A 25,335-nucleotide genomic window follows, 5' to 3' on the forward strand; every position below is an offset into this window, starting at 1 on the left:
CTAAGTCTCTGGCTGCTGGGCCTCTTGTTCTCCCCTCAACAAGTGATCTTCTTTGCTTACTATTCTAGTCTTCTACATCCTGTACTTGAGTTTGTTGTTTCTTCTTTTCTCCTTTCTCCCTTCCACCCAGTCATCCTCTTCTCCATCATGGTTTACATTCCAACTCGCTGAAAGCGAATCTATTTAGGTTGGCCTGACACTGAGTTAAAAACAAAAACAAAAACTGCACAATTAACAGCAAATCGAACTGATGGTGACTTAAAGCAATAGGAGTTTATTTTTTTCTCCCATAATAAGCCAAAGGCAGGTGGTCACAGACATTAGTTCAGAAGCTCAATGCTGACGATGATTCAGGCTTTCCATCTTCCTGTTCTTCACTGGTAGCTGTTGACTTTTCATCTTCAATCTTGTTGCCTCATGGTTGCAAAATGCCAAGATCCAGCATTACTGGATCTACATTCAAGGCAAGAAGATTGGAAAAGGGCCAAAGCCAGCAAACTCTCCCATTGCATCTGCCCCTTCTATGAGAAAGGAAAAGTTCTCACAGAATGCTTTGCAATCCTCTCCCCCATTATACCCCCAACGCCCACCACACATACACACACCTCACAGACTTCTGCTTGTGTTTTGCTGACCAAAACTATGTCACATCCCTACACTTAGCTGCCACAAAGGTTGGGAAAGGGAGTAATAAGCCTGTCTAGCCTCTACAGTAGGGAGGCAGCAAGGTAGAAGGGGACTGAGAAGAGCTGTTAGCAGTCAGCTAATGAGTAGTATCTGCCAGTCACCACACAGCATGTGGCATCTACCCTAGGCAGTGCTCTAAGACAAGCCATCTACTAGAATTCTTGATTGTCTATGGATAACCATCTTCAAGCCAGGGGTTGGTCTGATACAATCGGATGTCAGCATGAGAGCTAAGAAGAGGGTTGAGCGCAAGGCAAGAGGATAGTGCTTTGTTGAGTATCAATATGATATCCAAATATCTCTCTAAATTCTTATCAGTGACCCAATTATAGCTTAGCCAGCCATAAATTCAACTATCCCTGCTTCAGTCCCACACCTCTTTACAAGCTTGTTTTGTTCATCATATATTTATTTAATAAGTGGCCACAGACATTGGTTCAGCTGCTCAATGCTGACATTGATGATTCGGGATTATAATCATAATCATACTACTGATGATTCAGGATCATCAATATTCCACAAATATTAATGGAGTAATAGGCACTTGGCTAGGTGCTCGGGATCTGACAGTGAAGAAAACAAATTTATTTTTTAGAGAAAGAGACTACTGAAACAAAATTTTCTATGTGTGTATATACATATATTTAAGTATGCACACACACATGCACACGGAGGCATTTCCTTAAATCTCAGATTAAGTCCCTGTTTATGCACTTATAATCCTGTTACACCCCTTGGTAACAATTACTACAATTTCAGTAATTATTTGTGAAATATATATATGCATACATTTAACATATATAATGTATTCATATTTAATTCAAATTTAGTAGATATATTAAATTTCCAGTAGAATCTCCAGATAATAATAAGTACTATGGAATAAACAAAGTTAACTAAGGGACAGTGTAAAGGCATGGGTAGAATGTGAGAGGGCAAGAGTATTGTCTATAATTTACAGACGAATCAGGGGAATTTAGAACTACACGCTACAGCTACAAACTTTCATGCTGTCTCCTTTAAAGGGAAGCTGGCAGACATTTCTGCTTTGGAGAAAAGAGGAAGGAAATGCACTGTGCTCAGAACCAAAATGCACAGTTTGTGCTGCACACACAGGCTCTGTTCTCATTAGATCATATTTCTAGCTTCTTAAATTGTTTTATTTGGCCTGTGAACTTGAAAGGCATGTGAGTGTGGTCTTCAAAATGTAGCCTTGCTCCTGAGCAGCACTTCAGTATACACTTGGCTTTAGAATGATCTAAGCTCCTCCCCAGTTTATTTTCTTCATTTTAAAAACTAATCTGAGGCTCTAGCGGGAACCAACGTATGCTTGGATATTCCCCAGCCATTAGGCACTGGAAATTTATCAAGGAAAGCTGGCGCCGCTCATCTGTTTCTGTGTTAGCTGTATGAGATTTTTATATTGGATTCAAAAATACAGTTTATTGCTCTTCTTCCTACCTCTCTTACTAGTCTGTGGTCATCTCCATCTTTTAACTTTATTCAGGCTAATTTTACCTTATCCTTCAGGTCATAACAAAATGAAAACTTCCTTAAAAAAGAATTTCCCTAAATCCAGACACAGTGGCTCACAACTGTAATCCCAGCATTTTGGGAGCCTGAGGCAGGAGAATCATTTGAGCCCAGGAGTTTGAGACCAGCCTGAGCAACACAGCAAGACCCCAGCTCTATAAAAAATTTAAAAACTAGCCAGAATAAGGTCAGGCAAGGTGGCTCATGCCTGTAATCCCAGCACTTTGGGAGGTCAAGGTGGGTGGATTGCTTGAGCTCAGGAGTTTGAGATCAGCCTGGGCAACATGGTGAAACCCCATCTCTACAAAACACCCAAAAAAAACCCCTGTGGTCCCAGCTATTTGGGAGGCTGAGGTAGAAGGATGGCTTGAGCCAGAGAGGTGGAGGTTGCAGTCAGCTTAGATTGTGCCACTGTACCCCAGCCTAGGCGATACAGCCAGACTCTGTCTCAAAAAAAAAAAAAAAAAATTAGCCAGGTGTGGTGGTGTACACCTGTAGTCTCAGCTATTTGGGAGGCTGAGGCAAGAGGATCATTTGAGCCCAGGAGTTTGAGGCTGCAGTAAGCTATGATCATACCTCTGCACTGCAGCCTAGGTGACCGAGAGAGACACTGTCTCAAAAGAAAGAAAAAGAATTTCCTTAAAATGTAGACTAAGTTAAATTCTTGGTTATGCTCCTTTAATCTCTTCCCATTGCTCTCCTTGGGAATGATGATCATGATTTCAGTACTTGTGTAATTCCTTGTTTCACAGCTATCTCCCTCAGTAGGCAGTAAGCTCCATGAGGGCAGGGGCCATGTCTGTCTTGCTCAGGTCTTTATCTCAGTGTTTCACCATGTCGGTCACACACAGTATCACTTGATAATATTCACCCAATTAATAAATATATTTAGTCTCCAAATGACTAACTAGCACAGTCTTCAGGATAGGTAGGGTGGTGGGTGCTGTGATTGTGAAACTTGCCCAGATCCCTCTCAGGAACAGACGACTCAGTTCTGTCCCCTTCCTGATGCTAGGGGTGCTGCTAGTAGACACACTCAGCCTTCAGCCTTCCTCTGGGGAACGCCTCCATGAAAGAAATGGACAGACCCCAAATCATGTGCCATTTCAGGGACAGTTGGTATTCAATGACTAATCAGTGTTGGGCTTTAAGGCCCAGCCCCTCATACCAACTCAACACACCTTTACAAGGCCATCCCAACTCCAGAGAGCCCCTTGGGAGTCTTTATTGGGATGGCATCACAGATCAGCTTCTTCCTAGGCTCTGCTTCCTCCACCTCCCCTTCACAGAGGTTTATTCCAAGAGCACTCCCTAATCAATGTCTTATACCTTAATCTCGACCTCAGAGTTTACTGCCAGGGTAACCCAGTGTGTGACGAGTACTACAAAAATGTTTACAAGCTGGATACCATATTTTGTTCTACTCCATAAACGCCTAAACAGTAAAGATCAGTTATTTATCCTTGCATCCTTATAACGACTAGAAGGCGTCTTTCACATAGTGGACATCAGAAACACATCAAAGAAAATATTCTCCCTAAACTTAGTCTAGATTGAGCTAAATTCTTCTGATTCAAAATGTAGTCCTATGGAAAGGGGCACTGGCATCCCCGGTGTATTTTGTCCGAAATACAAAATCTCAAGACCTAACCTGAATTAGAACTACTGAATCCAAATCTGCATTTTATCAAGATCCGCAGAAGGTTCACATGTACGTTGAAGTTTGAGAAGTACTGAGCTAAGGGATTTATTAATACAAGTAAAATGATCAGGCTGATAATCCCTTAAGGATTTTCCGTCTTTAACAATTTTCCTTAACACTAGTAATCATGCACTCTTTCACTCAACAAATATTGAGTGCCAAGTAAAGATGTCAGCTCTACGGAGCTTACATTTCAGGAGAAAACAAATATCAAGGTGTACATTATAGTGTACAGCAAGGTGAAAAGTGCCATGAAGAAACAGTAGAGGGGAAGTAAGGAGGAGGAGAGGGTGTGTCGCAATTTAAAATTTTTACAAAAGGTCATGATACTCAGAATTGAAGCCCGTGAGATCATTAGACATATGCATGTTTGAGCACAAGCGCTGAATGATTTAGCAACGTGACTGCAGTGGAATGGGAGAGATGCAAAATAACAGACAAACCCAGAGAGGTAAGAAAGCAGACCTCTTCATGAGAGGCTGCCTAATAAACTGATTTGACACTGAATTGCTGAGAAGGTAATGCAAATAGTTTTTTTCTCCAAGAACAAAGTAGTTCTTGGCCAAGCCGATTTGATTTGGGCTGTAGGAACCTGCACAAACCACTTCACTAGCTAAGTCTTAGGTTCCCCAAATGAAAAAGCAGGGACTGGAAATGGCTTTTGAAGTCTCTTTCTTTTCTAAAAATGTCAGGCTCCAAGACACCCAGGTGAAGTCTAAGAGTTAGTAAAATAAGGATTGTGGGTCGGCTGTGGCCTAATGCAAACTTTCGCAACCCCAGGATACTGAAAAAAACTGGAAGAAGAATTGCGGAATGGGGTGCCAGGCTGAAAGACCTTAACCTTTGCACTCAAGTTCCTCCCACACCGAGAAACCCAGGTCCCGACCGCAGGGCGCCCTGCTCACCACGGGGTGTGGCGCCTGAGTCCGCCTGCTGAGTCCGCCTCCTGCGGCTTCCCGGACTTGGCTCCGCCCACGCCCTGGTCCCGCCTCCTGCCGCAGCCTACACAGACCCCGGTGACGGAAGTGACGCAAGGCGGAGGCTGGAGGGCCGCGCCGGGCCCGGTCCGCAGTAGCTCTGGATTGGAGCCGGCGTCCGTCGGTAGCAGCATGGCTCTCCTCTTTCTTCTGCCCCTTGTCATGCAGAGTGTGAGCAGGGCTGAGATGGGCACCGCGGATCTGGGGCCGTCCTCAGGTACCGTCGCTCGCGGCAGGGCTGCGGCCGGGTGGGGACTAGAGGGAGGGCGAGATCCGCCCCAGCCGAGAAGCCCCGCCCCGCTTCTCCGCGGTCGCCCTTTCTCGGGACCCCTGCGTCGGGCCCTGAGCGGGCGACGGGGAGGCGAGGTTGGGTCGCGACACTGGGGCCCAGTGGTTTGCACTCGTCAGTTTCCTGGTTGCCGCCACAACAAATCACGCCGCTTGTTTTTCTGACTCTTGTAATCCACTTTTAAATACGATTGTGCGCTGCAGAAGGACGTTGCCGGTCAATGTGGGCCAGCGTGGTCTCATAAGATTATAATATCGTTTTCTTACTGTACTTTTTTTATGTTTAGATACGCAGATACTCACTAGTATGCTACGGTTGCCTGCAGTGTTCAGTGCAGTGACAGGCTGTACAGGTTCATGCCCTAGAGCAGTAGGCTGTGTCATCTGGGGTTGTGTCAGTGCGCTACTGCCCGAAGAAATTGCCTAAGGGGACATTTCTCCATTTCTCAGAACGGATCTCCATCGTTAAGTGACGCATGACTGTGAATGTCCTGATCAGCATGTGACATCGTGGTCTCAGTTCGTGGCTTAAATACTTCTTACGGGGGAGACTCAAAGTGCTTAGAGTAGGAGAGTATGCATTCTGTCGCCAGCTGAGGAGTGAGTGGCAGCTGAGAAGTGGCCACTCCCAGTCTGGAAGTGGTGGATTGCCGGCACTCACTTGCAGATTTGGCAATAGGTCTCTTCGTCTGGGTTTGTTCTTCGGAGCATTTTATTTCCACCTGCTTATTGACATTTCCTAGGAAACAGATGTTGAGGATGGCTTTTCTGAGTGCAGAGTAATTGTGATTACGAGCTCCAGAGAAATCAGTAAACCTTTTCAATTCAGTTTTCTTTTTTATTATATTATGATTTATGATTCATACGGACTTTGAAAGGTCCACGTTTTGGTTCTGTGTTCACAACAATCTTCTAGAGTAGGCGTTATTTATCTCTCTATGAATGAGAAATTGAGTTGCGGAGAGGCCTGCCCAACTGGCAGAGAGGTCATAGCCACTCAGTGGGGAGCTGCTCAGTTTGGCTCCAGAGTCCAAGTTCTTAACTGCTCTGCCGGGCTCAAGTCAGTCATCCACAAGGGCAGTTGCAGTACTTTGCCGTAAGAACTTGCACTTAGGCACAGACTAAAGGAAAGCAAGCTGGGGTGCTTGTCTCTCTTAGGGAAGTCAGCAAAGACTTAACAAAGGTGACCCCAGTGTTGGAACCAGAGGTGCAGAGACTGAGGTGCAGAGGTGTGATAGCATGTTGAATTCGTGGAATATTAAGCGTTTTATTATAAACTGTGTGTGAGAGCTTACAAGGGGAGATAGGTTAGGTGGAGAAGTACGAACCAAATAATGAATTGCCATATTGTGTACCAGCAAGAAACCCAGCTTTATTAACTTAAGCAAAAAGAGGAATTTATTGTCTCAGAAAAACCAGAGTTAAACAGAAAATTAGAGATGCCAGGTGGGTCTCAAGAAGCTAGAACCAGGAACCCAAACTGCTAGGACTCTCCATTTCTTATTTCTGACTGTTGGCATTGACAGCTTTCCACACTTGGCAGGAATCATGGATTCTGACAGCTTCTGGGTTTTGACATCTTGCAGCCTCCGCCATCCTAACAAAATCCCAGGGAAAGGCTCTGATTTGCCCAGCTAGGTTCAGGTGCCAGCTTGCATGGGAAGGACATTCTCGTAAAGGGTGGAGTTGGGTTACCAGAAGAAGCGGAATGGCGTGCCTGAAAGAAGTACAGGTGTTGAGCCAACAAAATAATACACCCACTATTCCTTGCTGAAGTCAGTCATTATTTACTAATGGTGACATCATTGGATTATCAATTACAAAGGGAAATGATTTAATGCAGAATCAGACATGCCATTTAGAAAGACCAGTCATCTTATAAAGTAGTTTGAGGGTAAACACAAGGCCCATTAGGAGGCTGCTGCTTAAGTTGGAGTCAATGAGAAGTAGTTTTAAGTGGAGAAGAGGACAGTTAGAAGAACATTTAGAAGGAAGAGTTAGTAGCCCTCTGACTGGATGTCAGCAGAGAAAGGATAATGCTAGCTCAGGCATAGCATAAAAGCAAGTGCCAGGCCCTTCCTTCTGAGTACGGGGCGCTCCTAAGCGTGTAACCCTTATGAGTGCACAATTGCACGTCCTTGTAGCCTGCCCTGGGAGGAGGATTTTCTGTCTGCCTCCCGTGGGAAGATCAACTTCAGCCTTCCATATTCTGCAGAAACTTTAGAATTTGTCTCTGTACCTCTGGTTCTAAAACTGGGGTCACCTTTGTGAAGCCTTTCCTGACTCTTCTAGCAGAGACAGGCACCCTGGCCCTGCTTTTCATTAGTTTTAGTGAGCCCTCCTTTTAAAGTGCATTTCTAACACATTTCTCTAGATTTTTCAGTGCATTTTTCTAGCTTTTGTTGTGTTCCCTGTTCTTTTAAAGTTAATTTAAAACACAAAATCTCCAAAGTAGGAAGAAACCCACAATGCTCTGGCTCTTGCTTAGCTTCCCAGCCTTATTCTTACTGTTGCTGGGCTTGACTCTATAAAAGTTCATCTTAGATGAGAGGGCCTGGTAAGAACAGGGAAGTAGACAAGAGAATATAGTGATATAGTCAGTCTCCAGGAAATCCAAGTGTTAAGGAATGTATTGTGTTACATTCATGGGCTTTTCATTAATACTTCTTAAGTGAAAATGAAATCGGTATGTGCCACTTAATCTGTAGTATTTCACTCTTCATACACTTTTACACATAAAAGTAGTATATATATTTTTAAGTGAATCAGGGTGTGCCACTGGCTTTCTTCATCCAGATAGGTGTCCCACTCTGAGTAATAGCTGAAGAGCTAGGCTGGACTTTACACCAACCGCAAGGCTCTTCACTGACCTTGCACAGTTTATCAGCTATGCTTCCTACTAATTATCTGACTTTAGGATAAAGCCTTGAGTACTGTTTAAATTTTTCACTATTTCTTTGGATTCTATAGTTATTTCCGAGATTCAAAATACACAGGATAATACATTTTAATTATATTTATTGAATAGGGTATTAAATTTTCTTTTTCACTTTATTCTGATTCATGATTCATACAGACTTTGAAAGGACCACATTTTGGTTCTGTATAAAAGAAAACCTAGGCTGGGAGCAGTGCCTCATGCCTGTAATCCCAGCACATTGGCAGAAGGATCACTTGAGCCCCGAAATTCAAGACCAGCCTGGGCAACATGACAAAACCCCATCTATACAAAAAAATACAAAAATTAACCCTGTGTGGTGGCATGTGCCTGTAGTCCTAGCTACTGGGGAGGCTGAGGTAGGAGGATCACTTGAGCCCAGGAGGTCGAGGCTGCGGTGAGCCATGATTGCACCACTGCACTCCAGCTTGGGCAACAGAGCAAGACTCTGTCTCATCTGTGTATGTGTGTGTGTGTATGAAAACCTAAAGAAAAGTACTAGTTTTAAACAGCTGTCTTACAAAATTTGGCAGCATACCAATAGTGCAGTTGTTTTACAAACTAGATGAGTAATTAATGGTTCAGTTTTGAGTGAGCAAAGAATCAGAATGAGATTTGAACCAGAATGAAGTGAATTCCTAACAGAAAGGAATTTACTTGTAATTTTCTTACTAAAGGGGTATCTTTATTTTAGATTATCCTAATGCATAGTAATCAGAATACTAGGTATCTGTTTAAGTCTCGGGCATTTTTAAGAAATTATTCATTTTAATACATTGTTGGACTTTTGCAGTGGCCATAATTGTGATAATGTAATAAAATCAGGAAACATTACTTGAAGCAGATGCTTGTGAAGTCACCAGAAAATAGTCTTCTCCAATTCCAGTTTAAATATGGAGGTTATTTACCCCTTATTTTATTAAACGATCACAAAGATGTTGGAAGCATTTTTCTTAATTAAAACCAACAAAACTTTGCATATTGTCAAGTCGTTACGTAACTTCTCTAAGGCTTTGTTTTCTCGTTGGTAAAATATGTATGATAACGTTGTCTCCCTCACAGGATGGATGTGATGAGTATCTGAGGTAATGCATTAAAAAGGTGAGCACATTTTGTGTTTTGTAGTAAATACTTAATATTTTAGGGATTATTCAATAATGTGCATTATTATTTTAACAACTATATCTTTAAATATTAAATTCCCTTAGTCTTATGTGAGAAATTGCGTTGGCTTTTAAAAAGACAAACTTGACCAGATCAGTATGAGAAACTTAAAATAGGCTCAGCATCTAACTCATTCTTCCATCTCTTCCAGCAGACAAAAATAGTTTTTTTTTTTAGTAGACTGGAAAAGCCTGCATTGTTTTTTCATTTCTTAAACTATTTCTCAATTCAGAATGAGTTAGTCCAAAAGACAATTAGTATTGAGAAATGACTTCTCTCAGGGACTAGATGGGTCTGGTCCAGTCAGAACTAATGCTAGGCCAAACCCAACTAGATTAAATTGGATAAACAGGAGTAAGAATAAAGCCCTGGATTTCAAGTCAGAAAAGTGGCTGAGCAGATATTTATTGGATAAACCCCAACTTGGTGGTGGTGTGAGGGAAAAATATAGGGGAAGTTAGTTACTTACAAGTTCACTGCAGGCCACTATGTGTTATGCCTGGCTCTTTAAAAAGAAAAATTTCAATTAGAAGATTTCAGTGAACACCTGAAACATCACATGCAAGAATTCTCAAAATGTCCTACTCAGCTTAAACCTGGGGGATGCGGCTCCTTGCTAAGGTGAAAGTTGGAAAGCATTCAGAAAAATAGTCATTTTATCAGCACCGGAAGCCATTCAGGAGGTAGATTGTAATCAAATATATTCTGACAAAAATACAAAGGCCTTGATTTGGTACTTTTCATTTATTCGGTGTGGATTTCTTATGCCGGTTCTGTTTGCCATGCAGATGAAACCTTTGTGACAGTCCCCATTCCTGTCCCTGTATCTTTAACATGGGGAAGGTGTTAGATGTTTTCTGAGGGTTGTTCTTTCAGAAAAGATCCAGATGCTTTAATTTGAAACATTTGTTTTTGAGTTGTAGTGTCAGATGACTTAAAATCCAGAACAACAGTTTACTTCATCCTCACTTCCGTATGCTTCTCAGTGTGCTCTTCCATGAAAGAGGTTGGTGAGCAGGTTGTCGGATGATTTCTGTAGAGTCCATAGCCCCGTTCCACCATAGGTGTACATAACTTTTATACAGTCTTTTGACACTAATGTGTTAAGATGGGTGATGAACTCCTCGGGCTGTCGTGTTTTGAAGAGACACAGATGCTTTTGGTGGTTACAGGATGGAGCACAGGTAGCAGCCCTGGTTCCTGTCACCCATGTATGCGGAGGAAATGGCCAGTGTCCTCAGACTATACTGCAGGTATCTGGAGTTTGCCATCCACCCTACATTCACCAACATTTATTGCAGAGCTATCACGACTGCTGTGTTTTGGTCCTTTGTGATATTCTTATTGTCCCGTCAGTAGCACTGCTCTATATCACCTGCTGATCTTCACTGCTCCTTTATTTTGTCTCTCTTTTTCCATATCCTGTCTCTTCTGGCTTATCAGCTGTCTGAGGAAACAGTTGGCTTTAACCAGGGCCCTCCTTTTTTTCTGCATTGTAATTAAAGTGTTAGGAAAAACAAATTCTTCTCTCCTGTGTTTGGTTTTCTTAAATTCTTAGCTGTGAGTTGTAGGGGAGTTCTGGGAATTAGATCTTAAAATACCTAAAGTTTACTCCGGATAGTATGCAGATGTAATACATTAAATAATTCTGAGCCCGTTTCCAAAAGCAACATGAGCTACACAAAACTATCTATCTTGGCATTTTCAAGAGATGAGAAAATCTGTAAGATGATCTTATTTCATGAAATCACTCTGGTAAGATCTTTTCTTACGCCCCAGAGATAATAATACTCTTTTGCTATTTCTGCATATATTTTTATTTACATAGTATAAATATATGAGAAGTTTATTGTAAGCCTTAATTTAATCTGAATATATAACAATTTAAACCTCACATTACAAAATTCTGAAGCTTAAGAAAACTGCTTATGTCTGTCATATTATTTTGGCAAATAATATTTGACAAAAAGTAATATTTGGCAAAACAAAGGCAGATGTCTCATAACCACGTAGTTTCTCCTCTGGTAGCATTAAAAACCACAGGTTACATCTTTTGGGTGTACGTTTTTCTTTTAACCTAGTAGTAATTTCTTTTTCTGTAAATCATTGAAATCTTTTCCTCCTACCACCTGTCTGTCTTGCTTTGAAAGCTATGATTTAAGTCCTTGTCCTAGTCTAACCATATCAGGCTTTTACTTAAATGATAGGAAACATACTTTGGTTCCCATTAAAAACTAATCTAATGCTGCACAAGCCTCCTCCTGTTTGTAGTTTTCCATTGTGTGATTCAGTAGCCCCTTCCTAAGTACAAATGCACTTTTTTTGATATTCTGGTATGCAGATTGACACATACAGGAATTTCAGGTTGAGTAGATACCGTTATAAAGCCATTCCTATTGGGAATAATTAAAAAGAAGGCCTTAGGCGGGGCCCAGTGACTCACACCTGTAATATCAGCACTTTGGGAGTCCCAGGTGGGCAGTTCACCAGGTCAGGAGTTTGAGACCAGCCTGACCAACATGGCGAAACCCCATCTCTACTAAAAATACAAAAATTAGCCGGGTGTGGTGGTGCACACCTGTAATCTCAGCTACTCAGGAGGCTGAGGCAGGAGAATCACTTGAACCCAGGAGGTGGAGGTTGTAGTGAGCAGAGATTGCACTCCAACCTGGACAACAGAGTGAGACTCCATCTCAAAAAAAAAAAAAAAAAAAAAGTGGAGGCATGGGGCTTAAAAGGAAGGGAAGGATTTCCAGTCTTGGAAACCAGAGGAATGGCGATCCTTGCTATGTAGTGGCAGAAAGCTGAGTGACACTGGAGCTTTCAGTGACACCAAAAGTAGAGAATGTCTGAGGAGTTGTGTGATCTAGCTCAGGAGGTTTCTAAGCAAAGTGCTGAAAGTGCCACCTGGTTTTTTTCTTGGGTCTTATGGTAACAGGTGAGCCTGCTCAATCATGGGAAGAACTGTTAAAAAGAAACCAGGACCACCTGGTCTGAAAATTCTCAGCCTCTCAAGAGGCAAAAAATGCCAAAATGAAGAAATGGCCTCTGAAGGAAGGCTCAGATTTAGTATGAGTTTTCTTAGCATCAAGTATCTCTCTTTTCTGGTTGAAAAAGTGTGTTTATATGTGTGATTATTATTTGATATTAATGTTGATTGAACCCAGGTGAAGAGGAGTGACTTATTACTACCTAAAATATGGATTATGAAGTATTTGAGTTGTTTCAGGAGGTTGAGATGCAAGCATGTGATAGAAAAAAGATGCTCTTAAGGAAGCCGCAGTATACCCTGCTATGAATAGCCATGGGAACTCTACAAAAAACAAAGAGCCAAGGCTACTCTGGCGAGAGCAGTGCTGCTGGGATCACCTACAAGGAAGTTGCTTAGAGAACCAGAGATGGCAGGTACCAACAGCCTTCAGCAGCGCTTCTGGAAGCAGAAGGAGAAAAACTAGGTGTCTGGTCACTGGCCACAAAAAGGTCAAGCTTTATCATCTCAACCTTTTGGCCCAAATTATTACACCATTTTGGTAAATAATATAGAAGTTAGATATTTTGGCAATAACCAAATCTATTCATTTGTTTGAAGGGAGCCATGAAATATACTGCTTTACTGTAAAGCATTCTGTTTTTAAGTTAGTTTTTCCTCATAATTTTTTTTTTAAAGAAGAACACTTAAATTGTAAACATAAAGCAGGGTTTCTCAACCTTGGCACTACTGGCATTTTGGGCTATATTATTTTTTGTTGTGGAGGCTGTTCAGTGCATTTTAGGATATTTAGCAGCACCCTTGGTCTCTGCCCTCTAGATGCCAGCAGTACCTACCCCCCGCATTTCTTCTCCAGGTTGTGAGAGCCAAAAATGTCTACCGACATTGATTGCCTGTCTCCTGGGCAACAAAATCACTTCCCACAGAGAACCACTGCAATAAAGGAAAAAATAATCAGAAAAAGAAAATAATAATGGTGATAGCATTTAATGGTTCATTAGTGCCAATTATTTACCTAAATAACTCTTGATCCATGTTCTGCTTTGAAAATATAATATATATGTTAAATAACTGTAAATTAAGGCAATATACCAGTTTGGTCTTGAATATTAGAATTTTTGTTTCGGGGAAAAAATAGATTTTCCCTTCATCAGTTAGCAAATATCTTAGGGATATGAAAGTAACACCTCACTTGAAAGATCAGGAAATCTGAAGTATTTAGCAGTGTGGCCAAGAAAGAACCCAAGTTTATTAATGTTTGACCCAGGGAGTATTTTTCTTATTTAAGCAGTCTGCTTGATATAAATATAAATAATCATCATTATCATCCAAGGCACTTTGAAAAAATAGAAACTTCTGTCTCTCTCTCAATTTTTGAGGATGATTATAAGTTATGTTTGGAAGCCACTGTTCCTGTCCACATTGCCATTCATTTATTTGTTTTAATTATATAAGTAAATCATGTTTAAAAGAATGTTCCAGCTAGGTGAGATTGAATAACCATAAATTTGGGGTCACATCGCTAACTGTATACATTCATGTTTATAAAGAAGTGAAGGGAGAAAGGAGAAGTGTATGTGTTCAGTTTTCCAACGGGTGTTGGATAACAACCTTTTACACTGAACAGTGGGGAAAAATGACTACCTTTTTTTTTTTTTTTTTGGTCTTTTTTAAGAGAACTGAATGCAGTGGCACAGTCACAGCTCACTGCAACCTTGACCTCCTGGGCTCAAGCGATCTTCCTCAGCCTCCCAAGTAGCTGAAACTACAGGCACAGGCCTCTTTACCTGGCTTATTTTTTAATTGTTTGTGGAGATGGGGTCTCCAACTCCTGAGCTCAACAGATCCTCCCACCTCAGACTCCCAAAGTGCTGGGATTATAGGCGTGGGCCACCGCACCTGGCCTGTGACTATTTTTAATGACTAGATTTTGGTAGTGTCTGATTAGATGTTAAAATGACTTCTGTCTGTCCTCTTGCATGACTCTTTCAAGTCTTATCAACAGATGTTTTCTGAAAGGTTTAAAAGAGTGAAGGCAAGAAGAAATGTTGGGTATGTTTTGTAAAAAGCCCTGCACACCCCAGAGAGCAGAATGTTTATGAAATGAATGTGTGGCTCCATTATTCAATCTTTAGGTATCTATTCCTGTACTACAGAAAAAGTGTTGAAGGCATAATAGTATTATGTGTAGAGTTGAGAGGTTGGTGGTATTTTAGAGTGAAATTGGCCATCCTTAGTGTAGCCAGTTCCTCTGTAGACATTTGTATTAGTTTGTTTTCATGCTGCTGATAAAGACATACCCAAGGCTGGGAAGAAAAAGATGTTTAATTGGACTTACAGTTCCACATGGCTGGGGGGGCCTCAGAATCATGGCAAGGGCGAAAGGCACTTCTTACATGGTGGCAGCAAGAGAAAAATGAGGAAGAAGCAAAAGCAGAAACCCCTGATAAACCCATCAGATCTCTTGAGACTTATTCACTATCAAGAGACTAGCATGGGAAAGACCAGCCCCTGTGATTCAATTACCTCCCCCTGGGTCCCTCCCACAACATATGGGAATTCCGAGAGATACAGTTCAAGTTCAGATTTGGATGGGGACACAGCCAAACCATATCAATGTTGAATACAATCTGCAGTATCAAATATTGAAAATTCTAGTGATGAAATGAGGATGATTATTACAGTAGTCAGTGCATTTGATTATAAAACTTCTATCATATTACGAGAATTTATTGCTTCATGATGTATTTGTGTTTCCTTTATATTGCAATGTTTCCATAATTTAAAATGAATCAGAATTCTTTATAGATTTTTCAATAAAATTAACTTCTAGATATCTACTCTTAATTTAAATAATTTTGGTATCCTGGTGAATTCTGCTTTTCTTCAAATATACGTATCTGACTAATGTGGCATCTTACAATAAGGTTTTCCAATATTAATGTTAGTTTCTTACAACTGTCCATTTTACTTTTTTATTCTCTTACAGTGCCTATACCAACTAATGTTACAATTGAGTCCTATAACATGAACACCATCGTATATTGGGAGTACCAGAACATGCCACAGGACCCTGTTTTTACCGTAGAGGTAAAGAACTATGGGTGAGTGTCACTCTTTGATTTATCCATTTTTGTTTAGGTCCTTGCAAATTCCGCAACTGTGTTCTGCTTTCATCATCCTTCCCACGTGGCAAAACATCCTGAACTGCTTGTAGATGTCCAAAAGTGCTAAAGATGTAAATTCTTTGCCAGATATTCTTGCCTCTTATTTCCTCTTCCTTATCAGTATTGAAGTAGAGAAGTATCACTAAACTGAGATTAGCATGACAAATAAAGCTAATAGTTACAGTGAAACCCCGTCTCTACTGAAAAATACAAAAAATTAGCTGGGCATGGTGGCGGGCGCCTGTAGTCCCAGCTACTCGAGAGGCTGAGGCAGGAGAATGGCGTAAACCCGGGAGGCGGAGCTTGCAGGGAGCCGAGATCACACCACTGCACTCCAGCCTGGGCGACAGAGCGAGACTCCGTCTCGTAGTTAGTATGTTGTCTTCCTATAGTGTATGTAGTTTTTAGTAGAACAATATAAATTTCAAAAAACTTTTTTGACAACTGTTAGTTTTTGTAATGTGCTTAGTCCTATAATTAACATGTATATTAATGGAATTTAGAGTTGTTTAAAAAAGCAGATTTTTAAAAAATTGAATGTGGAATGTGGCTTGCATACGTCTTACATTTTGAATTGAGCCTCTTTACTGTAACGGAGTTTGTAGTTCTTCTAACTAAAGAGTAAGGGCTTCCTACTTTCTTTAGCGTCTCCATCCTATTCTTACTCTGCTCTTTCTACTGCTTTGTGCTGTGAATAAAAAGCAAAGCACAGACAGAAATGGTTTGAGTTTATTTAATAACAGTAAAAGTTATCTTCACGTTTCTTAATTCTTTTTAGTGTTAAGAATGCAGAATGGATTGATGCCTGCATCAGTATTTCTCATCATTATTGTAATATTTCTGATCACGTTGGTGATCCATCAAATTCTCTTTGGGTCAGAGTTAAAGCCAGGGTTGGACAAAAAGAATCTGCCTATGCAAAGTCAAAAGAATTTGCTGTGTGCCGAGATGGTGAGTAGAATGTGTACACATGTAAATTTTAAATTGGAAAATATACATGTCTTCTATATATTTGCTTTTATTAGCAGTTGCTGAAAATTATCACAGTGCTTAAGAAGCACTTGGAGGTATTTAGAGAGTACAGGTTGAGCATCCCAAGTCTGGAAACCAGAATGCTCCAAAATCTGAAATTTTTTTGAGCACCAGCATGGCACTCAAAGGAAATACTCATTGGAGCATTTTGGATGTCCAGATTTGGAATGTTCAACTGGTAAGTATAATGCAAATATTCCAGAATCCAGAAAACAAAAACTCAGAAACCGAAAACATTACTGGTCTCAAGCATTTCGGATAAGGGATACTCAACCTGTATCCTCCTCCCCTTCTTTCAAGCCCCACAAAATAGGGCTAACAGGTGGCCATCACTTTGCTGCTTCTATGCTATGACATTTCCACTTCATACAATTATGGGTCTGTGCTGCCCAGCGGTCCCCTGCACCACCCTTGCCCTTCCCATCTTTTGTCATTCATTTGTAAGTTATATTCACTAAGGACTTTGGCAGCTAACTCTTATTCTTAATGCCTGGGGAGCTTGAATACCACCTTAATACATTTAAAAATTGCAGAGTTCCTTATTCTCTTCAGCCACGGTCATTTTCAGGTCTTCACTCTTCCAGCATCCCACTCCCATAGTGTACCTGATGTTTGCTGTCACCTCAAACTCCTGAATCTTTAGTGCCAGTTCCTGTTTTCGAACTATGACATCCTGTCTTAGCTCTCAGACCCTCACTCGTGGGTGAAAGACACCTTTAGTCACTTGACTCCTCCCTGGTCTTCTAGCCCCTGGGTCCCTTTCCTTCTAGCCTCACTTCCTTGCTCTGCTCCTGCCTTTCAGATTGTACCTCCTTGGTCTCTTCTACAGGCTGTTCCTCTCCTTGCCCTTTAAATACTTTTCTTCCCCAGAGTCCACACTTTTGTCATCTGATTACCACACCATCTGCATGTTAGATTTTTTTCCATATAGATTTATCAAGGGCCTACTATGTGCCGGAAAGTATACCGGGCCCTGAGGATACAGTAATGCGTTAAAAACAGACCTGCCTGGCACACAGTGGTACACAGTAATATGTGAAGACTAGATAAATGGTTCAGCAACAAAGTCTCAAACATCAAAGACCTAATAAACATTTATGGAGTAAGTTCTGATCTTTCACAGTAAAAAGTTTTGGTGAGGGAAGGTAACTAATGCCATTTCTGAAGCGTTTCTTAGAAACCAGGCTTCTTAATCCACAGAAGCAAAGATAAAGGAAAAATTACTTAATAGAGTTTATATTATGTGAAGTCTTTTTTAAACCAAAGTTTATAACTATTTTTGTTTATAACTAGAAATGAAATTAAACTGCTAAAGAGGCATTTAGATTAGATAAGAGTGCTTCTTTCCTAAGATTTATGAAACATTTGTTTATAAAGGACACTGAGACTATCTTCTAGATATTTGTGGAGTGGTTTAAATGTGGTCCTGCTTTAGAACAACCAGAACAAAAAAAGAATAGGCTGATTGACAGATTCTGGTAATTTTATGAAATGTACCATGAAGTTCCAAGTACTTATTATACTTTCTCCTCCTCCTTCCCCAGGAAAAATTGGACCACCTAAACTGGATATCAGAAAGGAGGAGAAGCAAATCATGATTGACGTATTTCACCCTTCAGTTTTTTTAAACGGAGAAGAGCAGGAAGTCGATTATGATCCAGAAACTACCTGTTACATTAAGGTGTACAATGTGTATGTGAGAATGAACGGAAGTGAGGTATGTGTTTCTATTTCACATTTTTCATAATGGAAATTCTTGTGTAGCTAGCAAAAGTTGTTTCTTTCTGTAGTGTAATGAAAATACAATGCTTATAAATATTCAAGCAAGACTCACAGATCATAGATTTTGATAAGAAAAAAATATGTGAATGCTATTAAAGCAAAAATGATACGGAGTTAGTCACTAACACTGACTACATGAATACATTTACGTTTTTATTTGCTTCACTTTGCAGAACAGCTCTAATCTAGGATTTTTCCCAGTACACCTCCATTGTTCCACTGGTAAAATGAGGATTTTCTTCCTCATTGGCAGTGATGTAAAGTAATATTAATACATCTGTTTCTCACCAGCTAAGTTTCTGGACAAATGAGTAGGACAAATGAACATTTGTTAGTTTAACAACTAACAATAAACATTCCTGCAATTTGAGTTTTTAAATTAACCGTCTTTATAAGGAATATAACAGATGCATAGTATCGTGCTATGTTGAAGTAACAAATTGACTTATTGATATCAAAGCTATTTTTAGACATGTTCAAATCAGTCATATATGTTTTCTTCAGTTGTTTGACCAGGACTAGTATGGTGATTTTTTTTTCAATGCAGATTAAAAGAAGCTGTGCATTTTCACTGTTTTCTTTTTCCATCTAGATCCAGTATAAAATACTGACGCAGAAGGAAGATGATTGTGACGAGATTCAGTGCCAGTTAGCGATTCCAGTGTCCTCACTGAATTCTCAGTACTGTGTTTCAGCAGAAGGAGTCTTACATGTATGGGGTGTTACAACTGAAAAGTCAAAAGAAGTTTGTATTACCATTTTCAATAGCAGCATAAAAGGTAAATTCTTGCCATTTTTTTTCTAAATATAGAGGGAGCAGTAACTAAAACAGGATCATGTGAGGAAAGCAAACTCATTTGCAGTTTCAAAAGATCTGTTTTAACAATATTCAGTTCCATTAGTTCCATTCCTTAGAAAAGTTCAAAATTAAAAATAAAGCAGTTTCTCACACATTAGAAGATATAGAACAACCAATTTGGAAAGCCATGTGATGGCCCCTTGACCCAGGAAAGAAAAAATATATAATAAGTACATAAAACTGCACAAATGTTTGCATTTCAGGATTATGAATTCTAAGTCAGTTTGTTACTTCACCATAGCAAGATGTTATGAATCCACTAAAATGTTCTCTATGGGGATTGTAATTTGAAGACGGAAGAGCAAGAACGCTCATTGATTACAACTGTATGATGTGGACTGGACAAAGACTTGCGGTTAATATCCAGAAAAGTTTATAGATGGGTTTGAATAATAAATAATGGATCATTTTTATAGCATTTTACAATAATTAATTTTATTTCATCTTTTAATATGGGGGGTTGGGAGGTAGATATATGTTAGCACTTGAACTTTAGAACTGTTACTCTCAGGTGTCAGGTATCTTAAAGAAGTTTGGACTTTTCTTTGTAGTTAGGAAATGTAAGTGTTCATTATAGATAATTTATAAAATATGAAAAGCCAGAAGAAAATAAAATGATCTGTAGTTCTACCATGCAAAAGTGCCCCATTACTCACAGTTTGATATTTTCTTTAGTTTTTCTACATAGACATGATCATATTGTATAGTATATATGATTTTGTTTATTGCTTTAAGCATATATTATAAATATTTTTCCATTTTATTTCAGATACTTCATTAATATTAATGTCTGTAGAATATTTCACTATATAAATTACGTATTTAATGTTTTATTGTTTTTGGACTTTTAAGAGTATAGGAGTTTTCACTATGACAACTCATGCTTTGATGATTATCTTTGTGTGTATGGGTGTATATATATATACACATATATATGTGTGTATATATATAGATATATATATACATTTTTTCTTAGGATTTTTTTAGAATATATTTCATAGGTTTAAAAATTTACTAAAATTTTATGATAAAAGTATATTTTCGAAGAATGGAAATATAGGCTGAAGAGTCAGAACAAACACCTAAAATTCAATACTAATAACTTCCAGCCATTATATGAAGGTTTCAAATAGGTGACTTAAAGCAGTGCAGTACATTTTATGCTAATTTTCATTATGCTATTTGAAAAATAAAACCCTTCTTAATGCTCAAAATTTGAAATACTGCAAATGCCCCAGATTTGTTTTTAGCCTGAATTATAAACTGCACTGATAATATGGTCACACGGTAGCATCGCTGTGGCTCCTGAGCAGCAGCCCCTGCCTGCTTGCCTCAATGCCTTGCAGCCAGCACTTGCTCAGCCCATGGGACTTCTAACAACATTAAAGGGAGTGGTTTTGTAGTTATTTTTTACTTTTGTAATGATTTAACTTTTTTCACATCCTGTGATAAGCGTAATAGAAGCATTCATTAACTAGTAACTTCCATAGTTAGAAAATTCTAGGTAACAAAATGCCCTAAAGGAAGCCAGACATTGCCACAGTATGTTACAGTGCTGTTAATTGGAAGAGAGAACTATGAAAAAAAAAATACTGAAGACTGTGCTGCAGAAATAAAAAGCAGCATTAGAGCAAAATACACAATGGTGATTCTAGATGTCTGTGCTTGGACACAGATCTTTCCTATTTTATATTATTTATGTCTGGTTTGTAATTAAGGGGACTTTATTCCTGTGCAACATTCCTGTGTGCATGTACATCTGTGAAGCTTTATAAGTATTTGCAGTCATGAAATAAATAAATGTAACAGAAAATTCTGAGGAGTGGGGGCTAAATCATTTTAAGAGCTATAAACACTGCCAGAATTTCTTTCTTTTTTTTTTTTTTTTGTTTTGTTTTTGTTTTTGTTTTTGTTTTTCTTGAAATGGAGTCTCGCTCTGTCACCAGGCTGGAGTCCAGTGGCACAATCTCAGCTCACTGTTACCTCCACCTCCCGGGTTCAAGTGATTCTCCTGCCTCAGCCTTCCGCTTAGCTGGGAGTACAGGCGCACGCCACCACACCCAGCTAATTTTTGTATTTTTAGTAGAGATGGGGTTTCACCATGTTGGCCAGGGTGGTCTCAATCTCTTGATCTCACGATCTCATGATCCGCCTGCCTCAGCCTCCCAAAGTGCTGGGATTATAGGCATGAGCCACCGTGCCCAGCTGCCAGAATTTATTTCTAAGGAGAGATATTTTTTAAATTCTTCTTTTGCATTTTTAACTGAAAGAAGTGCATAACCCTGGAAACATACTGTATGTAGGGCTGTAAGGAAATTATTGTGGAAAAGCTATTTTAACTATATTATGTCATAGCAGAATAGTCCCAGAAAGTTCTAGAATTGCAGAGCTGGGAGGAATCATATTGCTATCCAAGACAGATACCTAATTTTTTACTCAGAGTTCCTAACTTCTGCTTCCTTCGGTGTTCTTTAAAACTCTGGCCATATTCACTAATGTGTAAATCTATTCAAGAATGGCACTAAGACTTTTTGATAGATAATAGCAGTATTCCATCTTAATTGTAATTTGCAATTTCTGCCTTTTTTAAGGTTCTCTTTGGATTCCAGTTGTTGCTGCTTTACTACTCTTTCTAGTACTTAGCCTGGTATTGATCTGTTTTTATATTAAGAAGATTAATCCATTGAAGGAAAAAAGCATAATATTACCCAAGTCCTTGGTAATGTATTTAATTTTTTTTGTACACACTAAAAGGTTAACTTGAACCATTTTTGATAGTTTCTTAAATTATGTTTTTAAAGTGGAAGGATATTCAACAGCATGTCACCTGCCATCAATCAGTCTACCACACATCCAAAATGACATACTGTGTCTTTTGCTATGCAGCACGTTTTGTTTTGTTTTGTTTTGTTTTAATTCTCAGGGCAAAAACACAGACAATTCTGTTAAAGATCTTAAAGTCTAGTGGAAAGAAAAGATAAGTATACATTGGATATATACAGTGTGATAGGTTCAAAGGTTTATACCTGAGCCTGTGAGGACTTTGTCCAGCTTTGGGATGGGGTTAGTCATGGCTTTTCCAGAGGCAATGCCTGAGCAGTCTTGAGAGATACACAGGAGTTTAGGCACTAGGGGACAGGATGTGCCGAGGTGCAGAGCCAAGAAAGCATGACTTTGAAAGATCTGCAAATATGGAAACACTTCATTATTGTTGGAGTATAAAAGGAAAGTTGGCCAAAAATGAGACTAACATAGGAGTTTGACGATTTTAATGTCCAACATTTCAAAGCCTTTGATGAAAAGAACATTTAAAGGTAACAGAATAGTATCTATTTGAATCAAATATGACAGGAATAATATCTGTGATGCTCAAAGGGCACATTCAAATTTGCTATTAAAAAAACTACCTTTAAGTACAGTAGATAAGAACTCTCAATTAGTAGTCAACTCACAAATGAATTGTAATATTTTATTTTTTACTAGTAATTAAGCACAAAGCAACCTTGCAGTATGCCATTTTACACTAGAGAAGGAAAAAGAAACCGGGATATCCAGTAGTAGTAGGATAATGGGTAAATGCTGGTTAAAAGTAATCTAGCCCTGGTAAGAAGAAAAGCACACAGTGGGTATTCGGTGTAATAGTGCCATAAACATGCCATTTCTTCAATATAGTCACTCCACTCTTAAAAAATGTATTATAAGGAAATAATTTCATAAATAAAAAGATGTGCGGGATATTTAACATGTTGTATAGCTAGTAAAAATTGGAAACATTTCCACATCTATTAGAGAAATTATTTATCAGTATAAAGAAATAATATGAGCCACTAAAAATTACAATGATGAAGGCAAGTAATGAGAATATTAAGTAGATGTGCTCACTTTGCAGACATAATATGCATACATGTGGAAGATAATTGTATCTGGGTTCTCTAGAGGGACAGAATTAATGGAATATATATATAAGTATCGAGATATATATATAAAGGGGAGTTTAGTATTAACTCACACGATCAAAGGTCCCACAATAGGCCGTCGCAGGCTGAGGAGCAAGGAGAGCCAGTCCAAGCTCCAAACCTGAAGAACTCAGAGTCCAATGTTCAAGGGCAGGAAGCATCCAACACAGGAGAAAAATGTGGGCTGGGAGGCTAAACCAATCTCTCTTTTCACATTTTTCTGCCTGCTTATATTCTAACCATGCTGGCAGCTGATTAGATTGTGCCCACTCGGATTAACGGAGGGTCTGCTTTTCCCAGCCCACTGACTCAAATGTTAATCTCCTTTGGCAACACCCTTGCAGACACACCCAGGATCAATACTTTGTATCCTTCAGTCCAATCAAGTTGACACTCAGTATTAACCATCACAGTAATGTTTCAAAAAGCAACCTATATTAGTAAGATATCCTTGTGCACATGTACCCTAGAACTTACAGTATAATAATAATAAAAAAAGATATCTGATGGCTTTTTAAAAATGCTAAAACTTTGTTTTTAATCTTACTATGGTACCTTTCATTAAAAAGAAAAGGCAGCCATCTGATTCACCCGTTATCCTAAATGTGCCATTTGGTGGTCCATTACTTTAGACATTTGTTTTTTTGAGGGTAGGCACTTAAGCTTAACAATATTTTATCTTTAATCAATTTTTCTCCCCATAGATCTCTGTGGTAAGAAGTGCTACTTTAGAGACAAAACCTGAATCCAAATATGTGTCACTCATCACATCATACCAGCCATGTTCCTTAGAAAAGGAGGTGGTCTGTGAAGAACCGTTGTCTCCAGCAACAGTTCCAGGCATGCATACCGAAAACAATTCAGGAAAAGTAGAGCATACAGAAGAACTTTCTAGTATAACAGAAGTGGTGACTACTGAAGAAAACATTCCTGACATGGCCCCGGGCAGCCATCTGACTCCAATAGAGAGAGAGAGTTCTTCACCTTTAAGTAGTAACCAGTCTGAACCCTGCAGCGTCGCTTTAAACTCCTATCACTCCAGAAATTGTTCTGATAGTGATCACTCCAGAAATGGTTTTGATACTGATTCCAGCTGTCTGGAATCACATAACTCATCTGATTCAGAATTTCCCCCAAATAATAAAGGTGAAATAAAAACAGAAGGACAAGAGCTCATAACAGTAATAAAAGCCCCCACCTCCTTTGGTTATGATAAACCGCATGTGCTAGTGGATCTACTTGTGGATGATGGCCGTAAAGAGTCCTTGATTGGTTACAGACCAACAGAAGGTTCCAAAGAATTTTCATGAGATCAGCTAAGATGCACCAACTTTGAAGTCTCATTTTCCTGGACAGTTTTCTGCTTCAATTTCATGAAAAGATTATGATCTCAGAAATTGTATCTTCTGATATGATTGGTATCAACCAAAGGGAGTGACTTAGTTTAGATAAAAGTGTAAAGAGGATGTGTGGCATTTTCAATTTTGGCCTGAAAACTACAAAGACTGGTTTTTTTTTTAAACAAAAAAAAGTAATTTATGACCCTTTGCATCCAGATAGGTGAGTAGTGACAAGGAACAGTATCCAGTACTCCTTATTCCTAGGTGAGCAGGTGATGCCCCAGGGACCTTTGTAGCCACTTCACTTTTTTTCTTTTCTCTGCCTTGATATAGCATATGTTTTTGTAAGTTTTATGCATACAGTAATTTTAAGTGGTTAATTTCAGAAGAAATTCTGCAAGCTTTTCAAAATTGGACTTAAAATCTAATTCAAACTAATAGAATTAATGGAATATGTAAATAGAAACATGTATATATTTTTTATGAAACATTACAGTTAGAGATTTTTAAATAAAGAATTTTAAAACTCGTTTTTATATTCATTTATTTAAGCACTTAGGCAGTCTTTCATAGTTAAGCAGAATATTTTTATATCCACTGCTTATTTCCATGCATTAATGCTATAGAATTATTTGCTAATCGTTCATATTTAATATTTAAAACAACCCTAAAATTAATATTTTTAGATGGTCCTTATAGGTCTATATTTCAGTGTTTAACACCCAGTGTGCATTACACTGTTCTAAGTGGTTTGAGAAGAAAAGACTTCGCTGTAGAGCACGTGAATTGAAGAGTCTAGCATAAAGGTGGTGGGCAGAGCCATGGAAATGGATGAAGGAACCTTGAGAATTACATGGTGTGGAAAGAATCCCCAGTGAGAGGCAAGCCAAGAGTTAATATATATATTACACAAGGATTTAG

The 25,335-nt window shown here is 39.1% G+C and overlaps 1 protein-coding gene across 1 annotated transcript; it reads left to right on the forward strand.

The window, feature by feature from the left end:
• Positions 1-4,934: 4,934 nt before the first annotated feature.
• On the forward strand, positions 4,935-24,943 carry IFNGR1 (interferon gamma receptor 1). Its single transcript, XM_011978421.1, has 7 exons — positions 4,935-5,116; positions 15,268-15,382; positions 16,224-16,396; positions 18,022-18,194; positions 18,852-19,038; positions 21,710-21,837; positions 23,779-24,943. Exons 1-7 carry the CDS (start codon positions 5,032-5,034, stop codon positions 24,382-24,384), a joined length of 1,467 nt encoding a protein of 488 aa, XP_011833811.1. The 5' UTR covers positions 4,935-5,031; the 3' UTR covers positions 24,385-24,943.
• The last annotated feature ends 392 nt before the right edge of the window (positions 24,944-25,335 follow it).

The sequence above is a fragment of the Mandrillus leucophaeus genome, unplaced genomic scaffold (genome assembly GCF_000951045.1).
Source record: "Mandrillus leucophaeus isolate KB7577 unplaced genomic scaffold, Mleu.le_1.0 Scaffold194, whole genome shotgun sequence".
In the NCBI taxonomy this organism is placed as follows: Eukaryota; Metazoa; Chordata; class Mammalia; order Primates; family Cercopithecidae; genus Mandrillus; species Mandrillus leucophaeus.